The 15090-nt window shown below is 46.4% G+C and overlaps 1 protein-coding gene across 2 annotated transcripts in view; it reads right to left on the bottom strand.

The window, feature by feature from the left end:
- The window catches only part of CLIC5 (chloride intracellular channel 5), a 215157-nt gene that overhangs the window by 147520 nt on the left and 52547 nt on the right, over nucleotides 1–15090 (bottom strand). Inside the window, exon 1 of one of the 2 annotated variants that reach the window (XM_073673936.1) lies at nucleotides 3072–3444. The exons of the other annotated variant lie outside the window; for it this stretch is intronic. Within the exon in view, the coding sequence (XP_073530037.1) occupies nucleotides 3072–3128 (57 nt within the window). The 5' untranslated portion in view covers nucleotides 3129–3444. Of the gene's footprint in view, nucleotides 1–3071; nucleotides 3445–15090 lie in introns of those variants that run through there. 2 annotated transcript variants of the gene reach the window in all.

The raw sequence follows: 15090 nt of genomic DNA, 5'->3' as shown, positions 1-15090 counted from the left end.
CCAGAGATTAGAGCTGTCAGTACAGAACCTGTCATGTGTCATTACTGTATTGTTCCGTATTCCGGTATCTAATGTGGACAGAGATCATTCTGCAGCCTCAGCGGAGAATACCGGCAAACAGGCAAACTGGGCAGATGCAAAGGGCACCCGAAAAAGCAGTGGGTCTTTACAGTAGGTGAGAGGTAAGAGAACCGGAGAGGCAGACGGCGAAAAATAAGGCAGAAAGGACAGCCCGTGGGTGTGGGCATAAGGCAGATGCTGTCGGCACATTGTCAGTCCAGAAACATCTCAGCAAAATATGGAGAGGTGAGAGAACTGGAGAGGAAGCCGCTGGCAGACGGCGGAACATAAGGCAGGGAGGGTCTTTACAGTAAGTCGCACATCATGTGACTGCCAAATCACACCAATAGTTCCAGAGCCTCTCATTGTAATATTATAAAATGGCAGGGGGAAAACTTTTGAAGGAGTTATTAGGTTTAGGAGAAACTTTTGAAGGAATTATTAGGTTTAGGAGAACCATTTTAATAAACGGGGTTAATAAAGAAAAGGGGTGGGGAGTGGAATTAGGACCCTCATCTATTACTCAGAAAGGTAACCGAACACAAAGAGCATCTGACGTGCATTACACAAACAGACCATTGATTTTATGTGAATTGTGTAATTTTTTTTTTCCTCCTTTGGGGGCGCTGGATTATAATTTAGCACGATAAATCCTGTTCAGAACCCTCATCTATTATCGAGACCCACAAAGATCCTCCCTTGCTCTGGAGGACCCAGCACACCCATCCATTACATACCCTGTTAATGTGAATTTGAATGGTGTAATACCTTATTTATCCTGTGGTGGCACTGTTGGGAAACCCTTCCTACAGGAATTCCCCACTGATCACAGCCGATCACTAAGATTTCCAGCAGAGGAAAATCCCATTATTATTGGAGTGGAAACTCCCACAAAGCCAAAAAATAAGGCAAAGTGCACCAAAGCCGGGAGTCAAATGCCATAATGGAAATCTCAAGACTCTTTGAAGCATAAAGTTGGAATTTCACTCACAGCAGGCGGATGTAGATCTTTTGTTACAGTACTAAAATAACATGTTTTAGATATTTTACTGCCATGTAGAGGGTTCGCTTCTGTTTTTTCTCCTTCTTCAGCCACAATGGGATACAAATGGTGGCATTATGTAAAGACATTCACATGCAAGAGAACCTCGGGGGTGGAGCTACCAATCATGTAAATATCTCTCCCCTCCAAAAAATGTAATTGGTCAATGTATAACCAGCATATCTGGACCATTCAAGAATAAACCCAAACAGTATGAGTGGATATAGAAGCAGTGGGGTTACTGTAGGGGAAGCAGAGTCGCACCGGGGCCCTGGAGACTGACGGGGCCCGAAATGTTCCTCTGCTCTTACACATAACTTAAAGTTACCCCTCTGCACTTGAAGCCCTTATATACGTCCAAAAACCAATCCGACCGACCTCACTTGCAGCAGAAGTCGCGCAGAATTCATATTTTGCAGTAACTTTGTGAAATTTTTGAAATTGCGCAGCAATATGGGTCCGACGAAAATGCAAGAGCAACATTTCTACCGACATAGTGACTTAGCCGGGAGGTTCAACAGGACAGGAAAGTAACACAATGCGATTCGCTCTACATGACTTGTGTCTGGCTGGGATCTCAATGGGGTAACCTGACCACACACGTTACCCTCCAAACAGCAGGGGCAGACAACACTGATACGGTCACGAGACAATTCTGACCTCATAATCAGGGTTGTCCCACAGCATAGGGGATAAGTCGCTGATCGCTGGATGTTCTCTCGGTTGGACCTCCACCGATCACAGCATGGCAGTGTACATGCTCGGCTGCCACCACTCCGAAAATTTGGTACAGTTCTCGGAATCATAGGGGCTAGAACAACGGAATATCAGACTTTCTGGATTATTGGATGCCAGACTATAGAAATGTAAATCTTAAATAATTGTTTAACATATAGATGGATAAGTGATGAATTAAGTAAGGAACAATTCCCCTTTATCCAGAAATATTACTAATTTGACATCTGCCAATTATGTTGGCAGTTTAAAGGAACTTTACAATAATAATAATAATAATAATGTAATCACTGATAGATCTATTAGATTGTTAGTTGTAATAATAGTGATTGTAAACTTAGTAGAAGTAGCAGCACATTATTGTATTATTTGCTGTTATTTTTTATTATCAACATTATTAGTATTATTAGATTATCATATTAGTTGTGATATTTTTTTTAGTATAATTATTTTTAGCATTAATACATTAATATATCATCTGTTATCAATAATAATAATAATAACAATGTATTATTATAATATTACAACATGATATTATTTTGTGATATTATATCAATGTATTATTCGTGCTATCATCAATAATAGAAATAATGATAATAATGCTAATTATTATTAATAATAACAAAAATAATATATTGATGTAATAATAAAATAAATTTTATTGATAATAAAAATAATAGGACACATACTTATTATTCTATTATATTGTGTTATGAGTTATAATAATAAGAATTATTATATATCAATTATTATTGTATTAAATTGTATAATTTTGAGCAGATATTATAATTTTTATTACTATTTTTACATTATATTATTTTGTGTTATTATCTTTTTGTAATACTATTTTATTACATTATATTATTTTGCACTGATATTATATCTAACAATTGTGATATGATTATTAATAATAATAATAATTACTGTATAGTTTGCTCTAAAGTGCATTACAACAAAAGAATTTAAAGAATTTAAAGAGCACCTGAAGACAATGGCTGACCCCATCTCCCATTGTCTCAGCCAAGACTGTCATGTCTAACTTATAATTAGAATTCTAACAAGTCTAAAAACAAGCAGAACTCCGCACATACAACCAGGCGACAAAACCAAACACAACACAAAAAAGTTTTTTAAAAAAAATAGTGCATAGTCCACAAAAATAAGGGACTGTTGTGAATTCTTGTACGTTTTCCCCGTGGGTGTGATACAACCTGTAGAGCCAATAAGGACTTACCTTTACAAAGAGCTCAATTTCTGGGTCCTTCTCTCCATTAGGAGTGCAATCGGACATTTTGGTCAAATTTACGTTCTTTTTTAGAATTTTTTTTTTGCAGAAGAGCAAAAAAAAAAAAAAATAGATAAACAAAGATGAAAAATTGATGAAAAAATAAAATAAAATTAAAGGAAAATAAAATAAAACCACTAGAGTCTTTGTAATAAATTAGCCCCTCAGTAGGTGAGATTTAGGAGGCATCTTCTGGTTTGGAGAGATCAGTAGAAGACCTGAATTTTTTTTGCAGGAGAGGGAGAAGTCATGATCCACTTGCAAGTTAAAGAGAGCAACAAGTCCTCAGCTGGATACTGTATCCTCATGTGTCAGTGATCAGTTCACACTGACAGCCCAAAATAGCCCAGAGCTAGAGAGCAGAGGAGCAGAGGAGGGGCACCAGGCTGGGGATGGCTGTGTGCACCTATAGCTGCAGCCCCTGTGCCAGCAGCCTCCTCCCAGCACAGTGCACAGCATGCCCTGCCAGACTCACAGCTCTCCTCACTCTGGGCTACAAATACAAATATTTACTAAATGACGAATTATTTAGATATTTTGCACATAAATATTTACAATATTTTAAATCATAATCATGCAGAAGTTGAATTCAAAAAGTTTGGGCAAAGTTGTAAAAAAAAAAATTGAACTTTCCTATGATAAAATGTTTGCAAACTTCTAATTGATGGGCTGTCTTTGCATCATGAAAGCTATGGCAAGGTTTAGCAAAAGGCAGATTTGATCAGTATTTTTAGCAACATAATTGTATAAAATGATCAAAAACAACTTGCAAACCTCTACAAGACAGAAATAATTGTACATGTTCTGCATATGGGGATTGTCCTGTAAAGGCAGATATTTGCAAAATGGAAATGTAATATAGTGAATTCTGCCTCTACTGTAAATCAGCAGTTCAGGTGTGTATTATGCTGTTCTGCAGCAGCTGAGGTGTATTATGCTGTTCTGCAGCAGCTGAGATGTATTATGAGGTTCTGCAGCAGCTGAGGTGTATTATGCTGTTCTGTAGCAGCTCAGGTGTGTATTATGCTGTTCTGCAGCAGCTGAGGTGTATTATGCTGTTCTGCAGCAGCTGAGATGTATTATGAGGTTCTGCAGCAGCTGAGGTGTATTATGCTGTTCTGTAGCAGCTGAGTTGTATTATGAGGTTCTGCAGCAGCTGAGGTGTATTATGCTGTTCTGTAGCAGCTGAGGTGTATTATGAGGTTCTGCAGCAGCTGAGGTGTATTATGCTGTTCTGTAGCAGCTGAGATGTATTATGCTGTTCTGTAGCAGCTCAGGTGTGTATTATGCTGTTCTGTAACAGCTGAGGTGTGTTATGAGGTTCTGCAGCAGCTGAGGTGTATTATGCTGTTCTGTAGCAGCTGAGGTGTGTTATGGGGTTCTTCAGCAGCTGAGATGTATTATGCTGTTCTGTAGCAGCTGAGGTGTATTATGAGGTTCTGCAGCATCTGAGGTGTATTATGAAGTTCTGCAGCAGCTGAGGTGTATTAGATGTTCTGCAGCAGATGTGGTATATTATGCTGTTCTGTAGCAGCTGAGGTGTATTATGAGGTTCTGCAGCAGCTGAGGTGTATTATGAGGTTCTGCAGCTGCTGAGGTGTATTATGCTGTTCTGTAGCAGCTCAGGTGCTGAGGTGTGTTATGAGGTTCTGCAGCAGCTGAGATGTATTATGCTGTTCTGTAGCAGCTGAGGTGTATTATGAGGTTCTGCAGCATCTGAGGTGTATTATGAAGTTCTGCAGCAGCTGAGGTGTATTAGATGTTCTGCAGCAGATGTGGTATATTATGCTGTTCTGTAGCAGCTGAGGTGTATTATGAGGTTCTGCAGCAGCTGAGGTGTATTATGAGGTTCTGCAGCAGCTGAGGTGTATTATGCTGTTCTGTAGCAGCTGAGGTGTATTATGAGGTTCTGCAGCAGCTGAGGTTCTGCAGCAGCTGAGGTGTGTTATGAGGTTCTGCAGCAGCTGTAGTGTATTATGAGGTTCTGCAGTAGCTGAGGTGTATTATGAGGTTTTGCAGCAGCTGAGGTGTGTTATGAGGTTCTGCAGCAGCAGAGGGGTATTATGAGGTTCTGCAGCAGCTGAGGGGTATTATGAGATTCTGCAGTGGCTGAGGTCTATTATGAGGTTCTGCAGCAGCTGAAGTCTATTTTGAGGTTCTGCAGCAGGTGGGGTTTATATTCTGATATTCTGCAGCAGCTGAGGTATGTATTATGAGGTTCTGCAGCAGCTGAGGTGTATTATGAGGTTCTGCAGCAGCTGAGGTGTATTATGAGGTTGTGCGGCAGCTGAACTGTAGTATGAGGTTCTGCAGCAGCTGAGATGTATTATGAGGTTCTGCAGCAGCTGTGGTATATCATGAGGTTCTGCAGCAGCTGAGATGTATTATGATGTTCTGCAGCAGCTGGGGTCTATATTCTGATATTCTGCAGCACCTGAGATGTATTATGATGTTCTGTAGCAGCTGAGGTGTGAATTATAATGTTATGCATCTGAGGTGTGTATTATGAGGTTCTGCAGCAGCTGAGATGTGTATTACGAGGATCTGCAGCAGCGGAGATGTGTATTGTGATGTTCTGCAGCAGCTGAGATGCATTTTGTGTAGAACACCTCGCAGTCACAACCTTTAGGACTGAAACATTGAGATTTTAGGCAGAACACATTGCGTTTTCTACAGGATGAAACCCTTCAGAGAACATGAAATACTCGCAGGCAGCGGCTCATTCCTGCAGAACACTGTACACAGTTGTCAGGAATTTTTACTGACGTGTCAGTTTCTTCTTATGAGGAGATACTAATTTATCTACAGTCAGTAATTTCCTGACCTTTGACAATGAAGAGTGTACCGTGGATTAATGATTGTCTATAAGGCATACAGCTGTATGATGAGGTGTGATCCTCCATCACTAGGTTATATAACAGATAGTGAATACTCTCGATTACTGAACAGTCAAAGAAAAGCATAGAAGCTTCAACACCGGAGAGGACAACCCAAACACTGACATACAATCAGCTGGCATCACTGTTCTGTCCATATGTCTCGGGGATGGGAGGGGGGGTGTATAGATGTCATGGAGGAACTGATAGAAACATGACATTACACTAATGTTATCAGATACCATGTAGTACCAGCTGTAGCATGGGTGACGGGGGAAGATGGTGGGGCGATTGTTCTGACCCACTAACATAAAAATGCCCATTAGGAGCAACCCCAGCTAACATGGTGAAGCTTACCCAGAGCACTCACAGCTAATATGGTGAGGCCGACCAGAGCAACCACAGCTAACATGGTGAGGCTCACCCAGAGCAACCACAGCTAATATGGTGAGGCCCACCAGAGCAACCACAGCTAACATGGTGAGCCCCACTGAGCAAGCCCAGCTAACATGGTGAGGCTCACCCAGAGCAACCACAACTAATATGGTGAGGCCCCCCAGAGCAACCACAGCAAACATGGTGAAGCCCACCGTAGCAAGTCCAGCTAACATGGTGAGGCTCACCCAGAGCAACCACAGCTAATATGGTGAGGCCCACCAGAGCAACCACAGCTAACATGGTGAGGCCTACCAGGGCAACCCCAGCTAACATGGTGAGGCTCACCCAGAGCAGCCACAGCTAATATGGTGAGGCCCACCAGAGCAACCACAGCTAACATGGTGAGGCCAACCAGAGCAACCCCAGCTAACATGGTGAGGCTCAACCAGAGCAACCACAGCTAATATGGTGAGGCCCACCGGAGCAACCACAGCTATCATGGTGAGCCTCATCCAGAGCAACCACAGCTAATATGGTGAGGCCCACCGGAGCAACCCCAGCTAACATGGTGAAGCTTACCCAGAGCACTCACAGCTAATATGGTGAGGCCGACCAGAGCAACCACAGCTAACATGGTGAGGCTCACCCAGAGCAACCACAGCTAATATGGTGAGGCCCACCAGAGCAACCACAGCTAACATGGTGAGCCCCACTGAGCAAGCCCAGCTAACATGGTGAGGCTCACCCAGAGCAACCACAACTAATATGGTGAGGCCCCCCAGAGCAACCACAGCAAACATGGTGAAGCCCACCGGAGCAAGTCCAGCTAACATGGTGAGGCTCACCCAGAGCAACCACAGCTAATATGGTGAGGCCCACCAGAGCAACCACAGCTAACATGGTGAGGCCTACCAGGGCAACCCCAGCTAACATGGTGAGGCTCACCCAGAGCAGCCACAGTTAATATGGTGAGGCCCACCAGAGCAACCACAGCTAACATGGTGAGGCCAACCAGAGCAACCCCAGCTAACATGGTGAGGCTCAACCAGAGCAACCACAGCTAATATGGTGAGGCCCACCGGAGCAACCACAGCTAACATGGTGAGCCTCATCCAGAGCAACCACAGCTAATATGGTGAGGCCCACCGGAGCAACCCCAGCTAGCATGGTGAAGCTCACCCAGAGCAACCACAGCTAATATCATGAGGCCCACCAGAGCAACCACAGCTAACATGGTGAGGCCCACCCAGAGCAAACACAGCTAACATGGTGAGGCCCACCATGATGCCCACAGTGCTGCAAAATCAGGTGTGGAGAAAATGCTGCAGCGAATGCTTCCAAATATAGACGTGTTCATAGTATATTTTTATCAGTTAACAAAATTCAAAGTGAATGAAGAAAAGAGAACTCTAAATCACCTCAATATTTGGTGACTGACCTTTGAATTCATCAGTTGTTCTAGATACACTTGCACAGTTCTTTAAGGAACTCTGCAGGGAGGTTGTTCCAAACATCTTGGAGACCTAACCACAGATCTTCTGTTGATGTTGCTTGCACAAATCCTTGCGCAAAGTCTCTTCATGTAATCTCACACAGAATGGATGATGTGAGATCAGGGCTCTGTGGGGCCATATCATCACTTCCAGGACTCCTTGTTTTTCTTTATGCTGAAGATATTTCTTAATAACATTGCCAGGATGTTTGGGGTCGTTGTCCTTGTGATGACACAGCTTTAATCTTAATTATCCAGATGTAAATTCAGCAGGCCAGGAGACATACGCTATTATCTTTATGTTGACTTTTGAATTTATGTGTTTTTCTTTGGTTGGTCAAGAAGCACAAACCATTTGTAAAAGCCTGGATGCTGACACTTGAGTTGATATTTACTGCAACTTATTGTCTGCTAACTTTGCAAGACAGGGATGCAGGATCATTGAACAATGGATGTTTGCTAAATATGTTGATTGACCATTGTGTGGGCCCTGTAGTTTGTTGACCTACAAAACAGAGGAAGAAAAACTAGACAGATCTCATCACATCTTCCCCCTGGCCTGTGGATGATGTATTGAAGGACAGTTGGGAGCTATTTAAGGAGGATATGCCTCTGTGTCAGGGGGCATTTTACAAAACCACAACCAGGAACACTCTACGTGACAGCTCTACAGGGAACCATGGCTCCATCAAGAGGGACACAGATTTGGATTCTACAGGATCCCAGCATAAGGGACCACATCCATGGCTGGAAGAATACAGACCTGCTCCATTGACTATCATAAAACCCATGGAAACCATGGATACGTTCGGAGAAGCCAGGTTGGGAACATCCGGTCACCTGGCCCCTATGGATATGCTCAGAGAAGCCAACTTGGGACCCTCCAGTCACCTGGCCCCATGAAAACGTTTCGGGAAGCCAGGTTGGGACCCTCTGGTCACCTGGTCACATGGAAACATTTAGGGAAGCCAGGTTGGGACACTTCGATCACCTGGTCCCATGGAAACATTTGGGGAAGCCAGGTTGGGACCATCCGGTCATCTGGTCACGTGCCTCAATGGACTCTCAGCTTCCTAAGCTTGTTGTTACCTCCTCTCTGTGGGTGCCTGCCAAAAGCGGGGTGCCACTGGTGGGGGTAGTCGGCTCTGGAAGCCCAGGAGTCATAGCTGCTCTAATCCCATAGAGTCAGCGGAAGGATGAGACTCTGTAATTTGCACCATCTTGGGTATCTGCTGGGACTGTTCCATATGTTATTGTTTGCTGGTGGTTCAATAAAGTATTGCCACACTGTTTTACCCTCACCCTGTGTTGTCCGAGTAGTATTCTGCCCACGGGAGACCCCCGTGTCTTTACATTCCTGCTGCAAAATTGTTTTGAAGCCAATCAGATGCCTCCCTGATGGTCTTACATGATGGATACGTATCTGCCTGTATTTCTCAGCATTGAGGACACCATTAATCCTGACCAAATCTCCATCTCTATTTGCTGAAATGCAGCCCCAAACTTGCAGGAGCATCCACCATACCTTAATGTCCCTGCAGACCTCATTATTGTGCTGCACTTCGGGAACAAACTGCCTTCTGTTACAGCCAAATATTTTGCATTTAGATCATCTGCTTAGAGCACCTGCTGCCCTGTTTTGCACATCAGTACCTATGTTTTTGTGCATAGTTGAGTCATTTTGCATTGTGTCCATGTAGTATACCTGTTTTTCGCCTCTGTTCTTCCATTAAGACCACTTCTGGCTAGACCACTCTAAACAGTAAATGAATGTAGCTGGGTCCCACTGGTTGCTGCCAGTACTGAGCTGATGGCACTGCTGGACATCAACCAATTTTGAAGGGAAGCGAGTGTGATGCATCTTTCATCCGCTGTACTGTTTCCTTGGCCAAGCGCTGCGTGTGAGGTCCTCACTGTTGTTAATTTCTTGATGCTTCTTGAAAAGCACTTGAACCGCACATCTTAAAATCCCAGTCTGCTGTGAAATCTTTGCCTGGGAGAGACCTTGTTGATGCAGTATAACTACCTTGTGTCTTGTTGCTGTGCTCAATCTTGCAATGGTGTATGACCTGTGACAAGCTACTTTCTTCCAAAACCTCACCTTTGTTGCAGAGTTTAGCTTAAGCCTCCCACACAGCTGGCTGTTTCTGTTTCATTTAATGACTTTTTTGCAACCTATATATGACAATGATGGTCACTGATGCTGTTTTGAAGGCAAAGGGTGGTCATCAAATATTGTTGTGATTTAGTTTTCTCTTTTGTTCTTTAAATTTTAATTTTATTAATTGATAAAAATAAACTGTTAACCCTTTTTATTATGAAAGCTTCCTACTTTCCACACCTGCATAAAACTTTTGCACGGCGCTGTATAGTTTCTGGGGCACTATCACTTTTGTTGTGGAGATTCAGGGGACATTATTAATATTTGTGAGGGACTCAGGGGGAATTATTATTTTTGGTGGGGCATTATTCATTATTAAGGGGACATTACTAATTTGTAGAGACACTAATTAATTGTTAAGAGGGCACTTAAGGGGTACAGAGAGTATTATAGCCTTCAAAGGGGCACTCAGGGGGAATTATTACTTTTGGAGGCAAAAAGATGTCAATAATATTTTCTGGGACACGTGTGTGATTATTGCATGGTTACTTTCTAGGACATAGATGGATAAAAATAATAATCATCTAGAGGGCACAAATGAAGTATTATTACTATGTAGGGGGCACATCGCTGGGAGCTATTACTATGTAATGGCTCAGTGGCCATTTTTACCAGGTAGAGCACTGTTATCCTGCAATACTGCATGTGCAGTAATAGGGATTTAAGAAGGATGGAGAGTCTGTACAGGCTGGTAATTGGTAGCAATGGTGCTGGAAATGTGAGGAGTGAAATGTGTCTTTGTTTTGCAAACTCTACGGACGAGTTGTGGCTGGGAGAAGTCATCAATGCGGTCTGGGCCAGCAGTCCTCCAAGGACTGGACCTGCAGTGAAACATCACAATTTTCACTGTTCCATCTGTGAGATTATTAATGATATTCTGAGGATTGTTCTGTTGCTGAATGAACTTGGGCAAATCATCAAGATCCGCTGCTGGCAGCTCCCATTGCAACTGCCAACCAATGACGTCCTAGATGTACCCAATGGGAGACACGTCCGTAGACGCCGCAGGCCACAGAAGGACGTTTAGGCCAGGGGCATACATAAAATTCATGGGGCCTAGTAGAAAAAGTTTTAATTGTGACCCCCCTACAAGAAAATTAAAAAATACGTCGGAGTAGATGGAGTCATATCTCCCAACTTTTATAATTAGGGAGAGAGACATGTATTGTGGCACATACAGGTGCATCTCACTAAATTAGAATATCATCAAAAAGTCAATACAAAAAGTGAAACTGATATATAGAGTTATTACACACAGAGTGATCTATATCAAGTGTTTATGACGCGCCCCCTGGGCCTGTGCTGTGCAGGGGATACCCGGAGCCGGGCCTTCTGTAAGATGCTGGGGGTTGTAGTCTCCGTGTGGCGGCGACCCGGTCCGTGCCCAGGGTGGTCAATTCAGTGGCAGACTTAATGTTGTAACAAGTGTCCGACTACGCCACCCGTGGATTGCGGTCAGTGGGGACCGCCGCTGCACTGCAGACCGCTGAGGCTGATGTAGTTTGCGCAGCCGAGTATGAAATAACTCCCCACGGGAGAAGTATTGCCTCAGGGCAGCTAGTGTAGAAGATGGTGGGAGTGATGGTGTGAGCGTCCCAGTACTAATGGTGCTGGTGCGGCGATGAAACACAGAGACGTGCAGTTGCAGTTTCCAATGCTTTACTCACAGTTGGTATTCGTGTCAATCCTGCAGGCGATGACTGCCCAAGCCGTGCTGCGTCCACCAGGTAAGGGACTCGACCAACTCCCAGGCAATTCCAGAGCGTGGCACAGGGCTCCCTTCCTTTCCTTTCTCTGGCTGTCCTCACCAGTGACCCACCTTTGTCCAGCTCCCTCGGGCCTTCTGTTGGCGAAACCTATCTCCGGTCTCCCTGACCCTATGCGGTATGCTTTCCTGGTGGATGTAGTGGGGGGTCGCACCAAGATGTGGTGACGACCTCCGGTCTTTGGCTGAGGAATCTGTTGCCTCCACCAATTTGGGTTCCGGTACCCTGCTCTGCCAACCCTTCACCCTGTATCTCCTGGGCATATGGGGTTCCTTCTTTACTCGCGTCTCTGGGCCTTTCTCTGTGTTCCTTGCTTCCTTTCTCCTCTGTTCCAGTTCCTTCCTTACTTTCCTTTCCGTTCCTTCTCCTCTCTCTTTCTGCTGTTTCTGGCCTCCACTCCAGGCCTGCCTCTGGAGCTGGGCCCAGACTGAGCCACAGCTCCCTGTCAGCCCTCTCTGGCTGAACTCCTGACTGAACTGAACTGGACTGAACACTGTCCTAAGATGGTGCCCACCTTAAATACCTCCCTCTATGTGTGAGCCCAGGTGACTAGCAAAAAATGGGCTCCTACCTATGCCCAGAGACCCACCCCTATCTGCTCCTACACGACTGGGTGTACTTTCCCCTCCCCACTCCAGACAGGGACAGATGCTGTCGTGCCTGCACTCCTGTCTCGTGGGAGCACCGTTGACCTGTCCCTCGGAAATGGGGTGTGTGTGGTGCATGCAGCTAAACGAGTCCTGGTCCACACTCCATCCATACCCGGGAGTGGAATATCACACCTCTGGTTTGAGGTGCAATACCCCTGTAGCAGCCGAGCCCTCGGGGTGCTACATTCCCCCCTGGTAAATCACAGCACGTCCTCGGGCTGGAAAAGAGCAAAACAATTTAAAACACACAAAAATTTTAGAATGCATTCGTATATAAGACATTAACCAAAAACTCATCCCTTTATGGGAGGTACTCTTCTCTTTTTAACGTTACAGGTATAAAACATTTTACTAATGCCACCGGAACTCTTTTATAGAACACTATATAAAACTTTGGCATTATTATTTTAGCAGCATATTAAACTTTCCAATTTAAGACATTTTCAAGTAAAACATTTTCTTCAAAAACACATTCTTGAGCTCTGGCCGCCGTGCAACTTGCGACCAGGTGTTCACTCTTCTTTTAAGTGCAACAGTCCATTTAATCCGTCTTGAGGTAGACGTTGCAGTTCTTCTATAAAACCAGTAGGGGGCGCTTTAAGAAGCGCAACTATTTACAAGGGATTGGCCGTTCTCAGTCCTCGGCCAGTGGGGATAGGGGAATGGCTGCTCACAGTCCTCGGCCTGGTAATGGTTATAAGGGCAACTTTGGCAACAGTTCTTATACCCAGACGGGTAACTATATACAGTTAATTTTACTGTTCATTCAGTAACGGTGTCCTCCTTGCTCTTCTGGGTAGTCTTCAGGCCCGTCCGGGCCCTCTTGGTACTCGGGGTCCGAGTGGTACCGCTAAGACAGGGGGCGCTGGTAGGGCAGCGGCGCCCGGGTGTGCTGGGCCTTGCGTCCCGGCCTGTGACGTCTCCCGCTTTACGGCGCCCGGGTTCAGAGGGCACAGCGCGGGGCAGGGCGTGACAGTGACGTTTGCAGCCTGAGGCCTAGCTGGCGGCGGTGGAGGCATGATGTCAGGTACGGTCCCCGGGGTTTCGGGTCCCGCAGTGGAGGGTAAGGGCAGGCTGGTGTTCCCAGGGCTTGGGGTGATGGCGTCCCCATTACCTGCCTCGGTCTCCGTGGCCTCCTCCGCGGCGTCGTCTGCAGCTGCCGGTCCCTCTTCTCCGCACCCAGCGGTAAGCACGCTGCCCGGTCCCGGCGGGGCCCTCCGCTGGCTGCCTTCGTGCTGCCGGGCCATCTCCTCTCTCCACCCGGCAAACACATCCCGCTGTGCCCGGACCATCCGTCTGTTCAAATCTTCCAGCGCTGTGCGCGCATAGTCCGGCTCCCTGGGCAGCTGGGTTAGCAACTCTGTCAGGCTGCAGGGTGGCTCAGCTTGCAGCAGGCTGCAGGCCAGGGTGCTGGTGGGGTTCGCTGCTCCCTCCATCTCCGGGTGCAGCAGGTCCAGACTGATCCAGGCCGCGCCCGGCCCCACAGTTTTCTTTCCTATCCGCCCCCATGGGGGGTGGTCTTGGGGGCATCTGCTGACAATCACCCTTAGGGGCAGCCCCCCCACGCTGATGGACATCTCCACTGCTGCATTCATGGCTGGTGGGGGCGGGCTCCTTCTTTGGCGCCATTCAGGGACCTGGCCCACGATGGGAGGTGGCTTCCTGCTGTCTTTTGGTGCGCACATAATGGCGTCCGCTCTGCCAGGGCGGGAAAAACGGATGAAGATGGCGGGAAACGGTCCAAGATGGCGTCTGATGGAGGGAATCGGCTCCGGATGGCGGGAAACGACTCCGGACGGTGGGAAACTTCTGGAAATGGCGGGAGACTTCTTTTCAAGGTACATGCACAATCTTCTTCAGGCACGCAATACCCGCTTGTGGCGGGTTGGTAAAGATCCTGCCGACTACGCCAAAAGTTGACGCGCCCCCTGGGCCTGTGCTGTGCAGGGGATACCCGGAGCCGGGCCTTCTGTAAGATGCTGGGGGTTGTAGTCTCCGTGTGGCGGCGACCCGGTCCGTGCCCAGGGTGGTCAATTCAGTGGCAGTCTTAATGTTGTAACAATTGTCCGACTACGCCACCCGTGGATTGCGGTCAGTGGGGACCGCCGCTGCGCTGCAGACTGCTGAGGCTGATGTAGTTTGCGCAGCCGAGTATGGAATAACTCCCCACGGGAGAAGTATTGCCTCAGGGCAGCTAGTGTAGAAGATGGTGGGAGTGATGGTGTGAGCGTCCCAGTACTAATGGTGCTGGTGCGGCGATGAAACACAGAGACGTGCGGTTGCAGTTTCCAATGCTTTACTCACAGTTGTTATTCGTGTCAATCCTGCAGGCGATGACTGCCCAAGCCGTGCTGCGTCCACCAGGTAAGGGACTCGACCAACTCCCAGGCAATTCCAGAGCGTGGCACAGGGCTCCCTTCCTTTCCTTTCTCTGGCCGTCCCCACCAGTGACCCACCTTTGTCCAGCTCCCTCGGGCCTTCTGTTGGCGAAACCTATCTCCGGTCTCCCTGACCCTATGCGGTATGCTTTCCTGGTGGATGTAGTGGGGGGTCGCACCAAGATGTGGTGACGACCTCCGGTCTTTGGCTGAGGAATCTGTTGCCTCCACCAATTTGGGTTCCGGTACCCTGCTCTGCCAACCCTT

The sequence above is a fragment of the Phyllobates terribilis genome, unplaced genomic scaffold (assembly GCF_046119375.1).
Source record: "Phyllobates terribilis strain yellow unplaced genomic scaffold, ASM4611937v1 Scaffold_3__8_contigs__length_932513732, whole genome shotgun sequence".
NCBI lineage: Eukaryota > Metazoa > Chordata > Amphibia > Anura > Dendrobatidae > Phyllobates > Phyllobates terribilis.
This window is presented reverse-complemented; position numbering and strand designations above follow the sequence as displayed.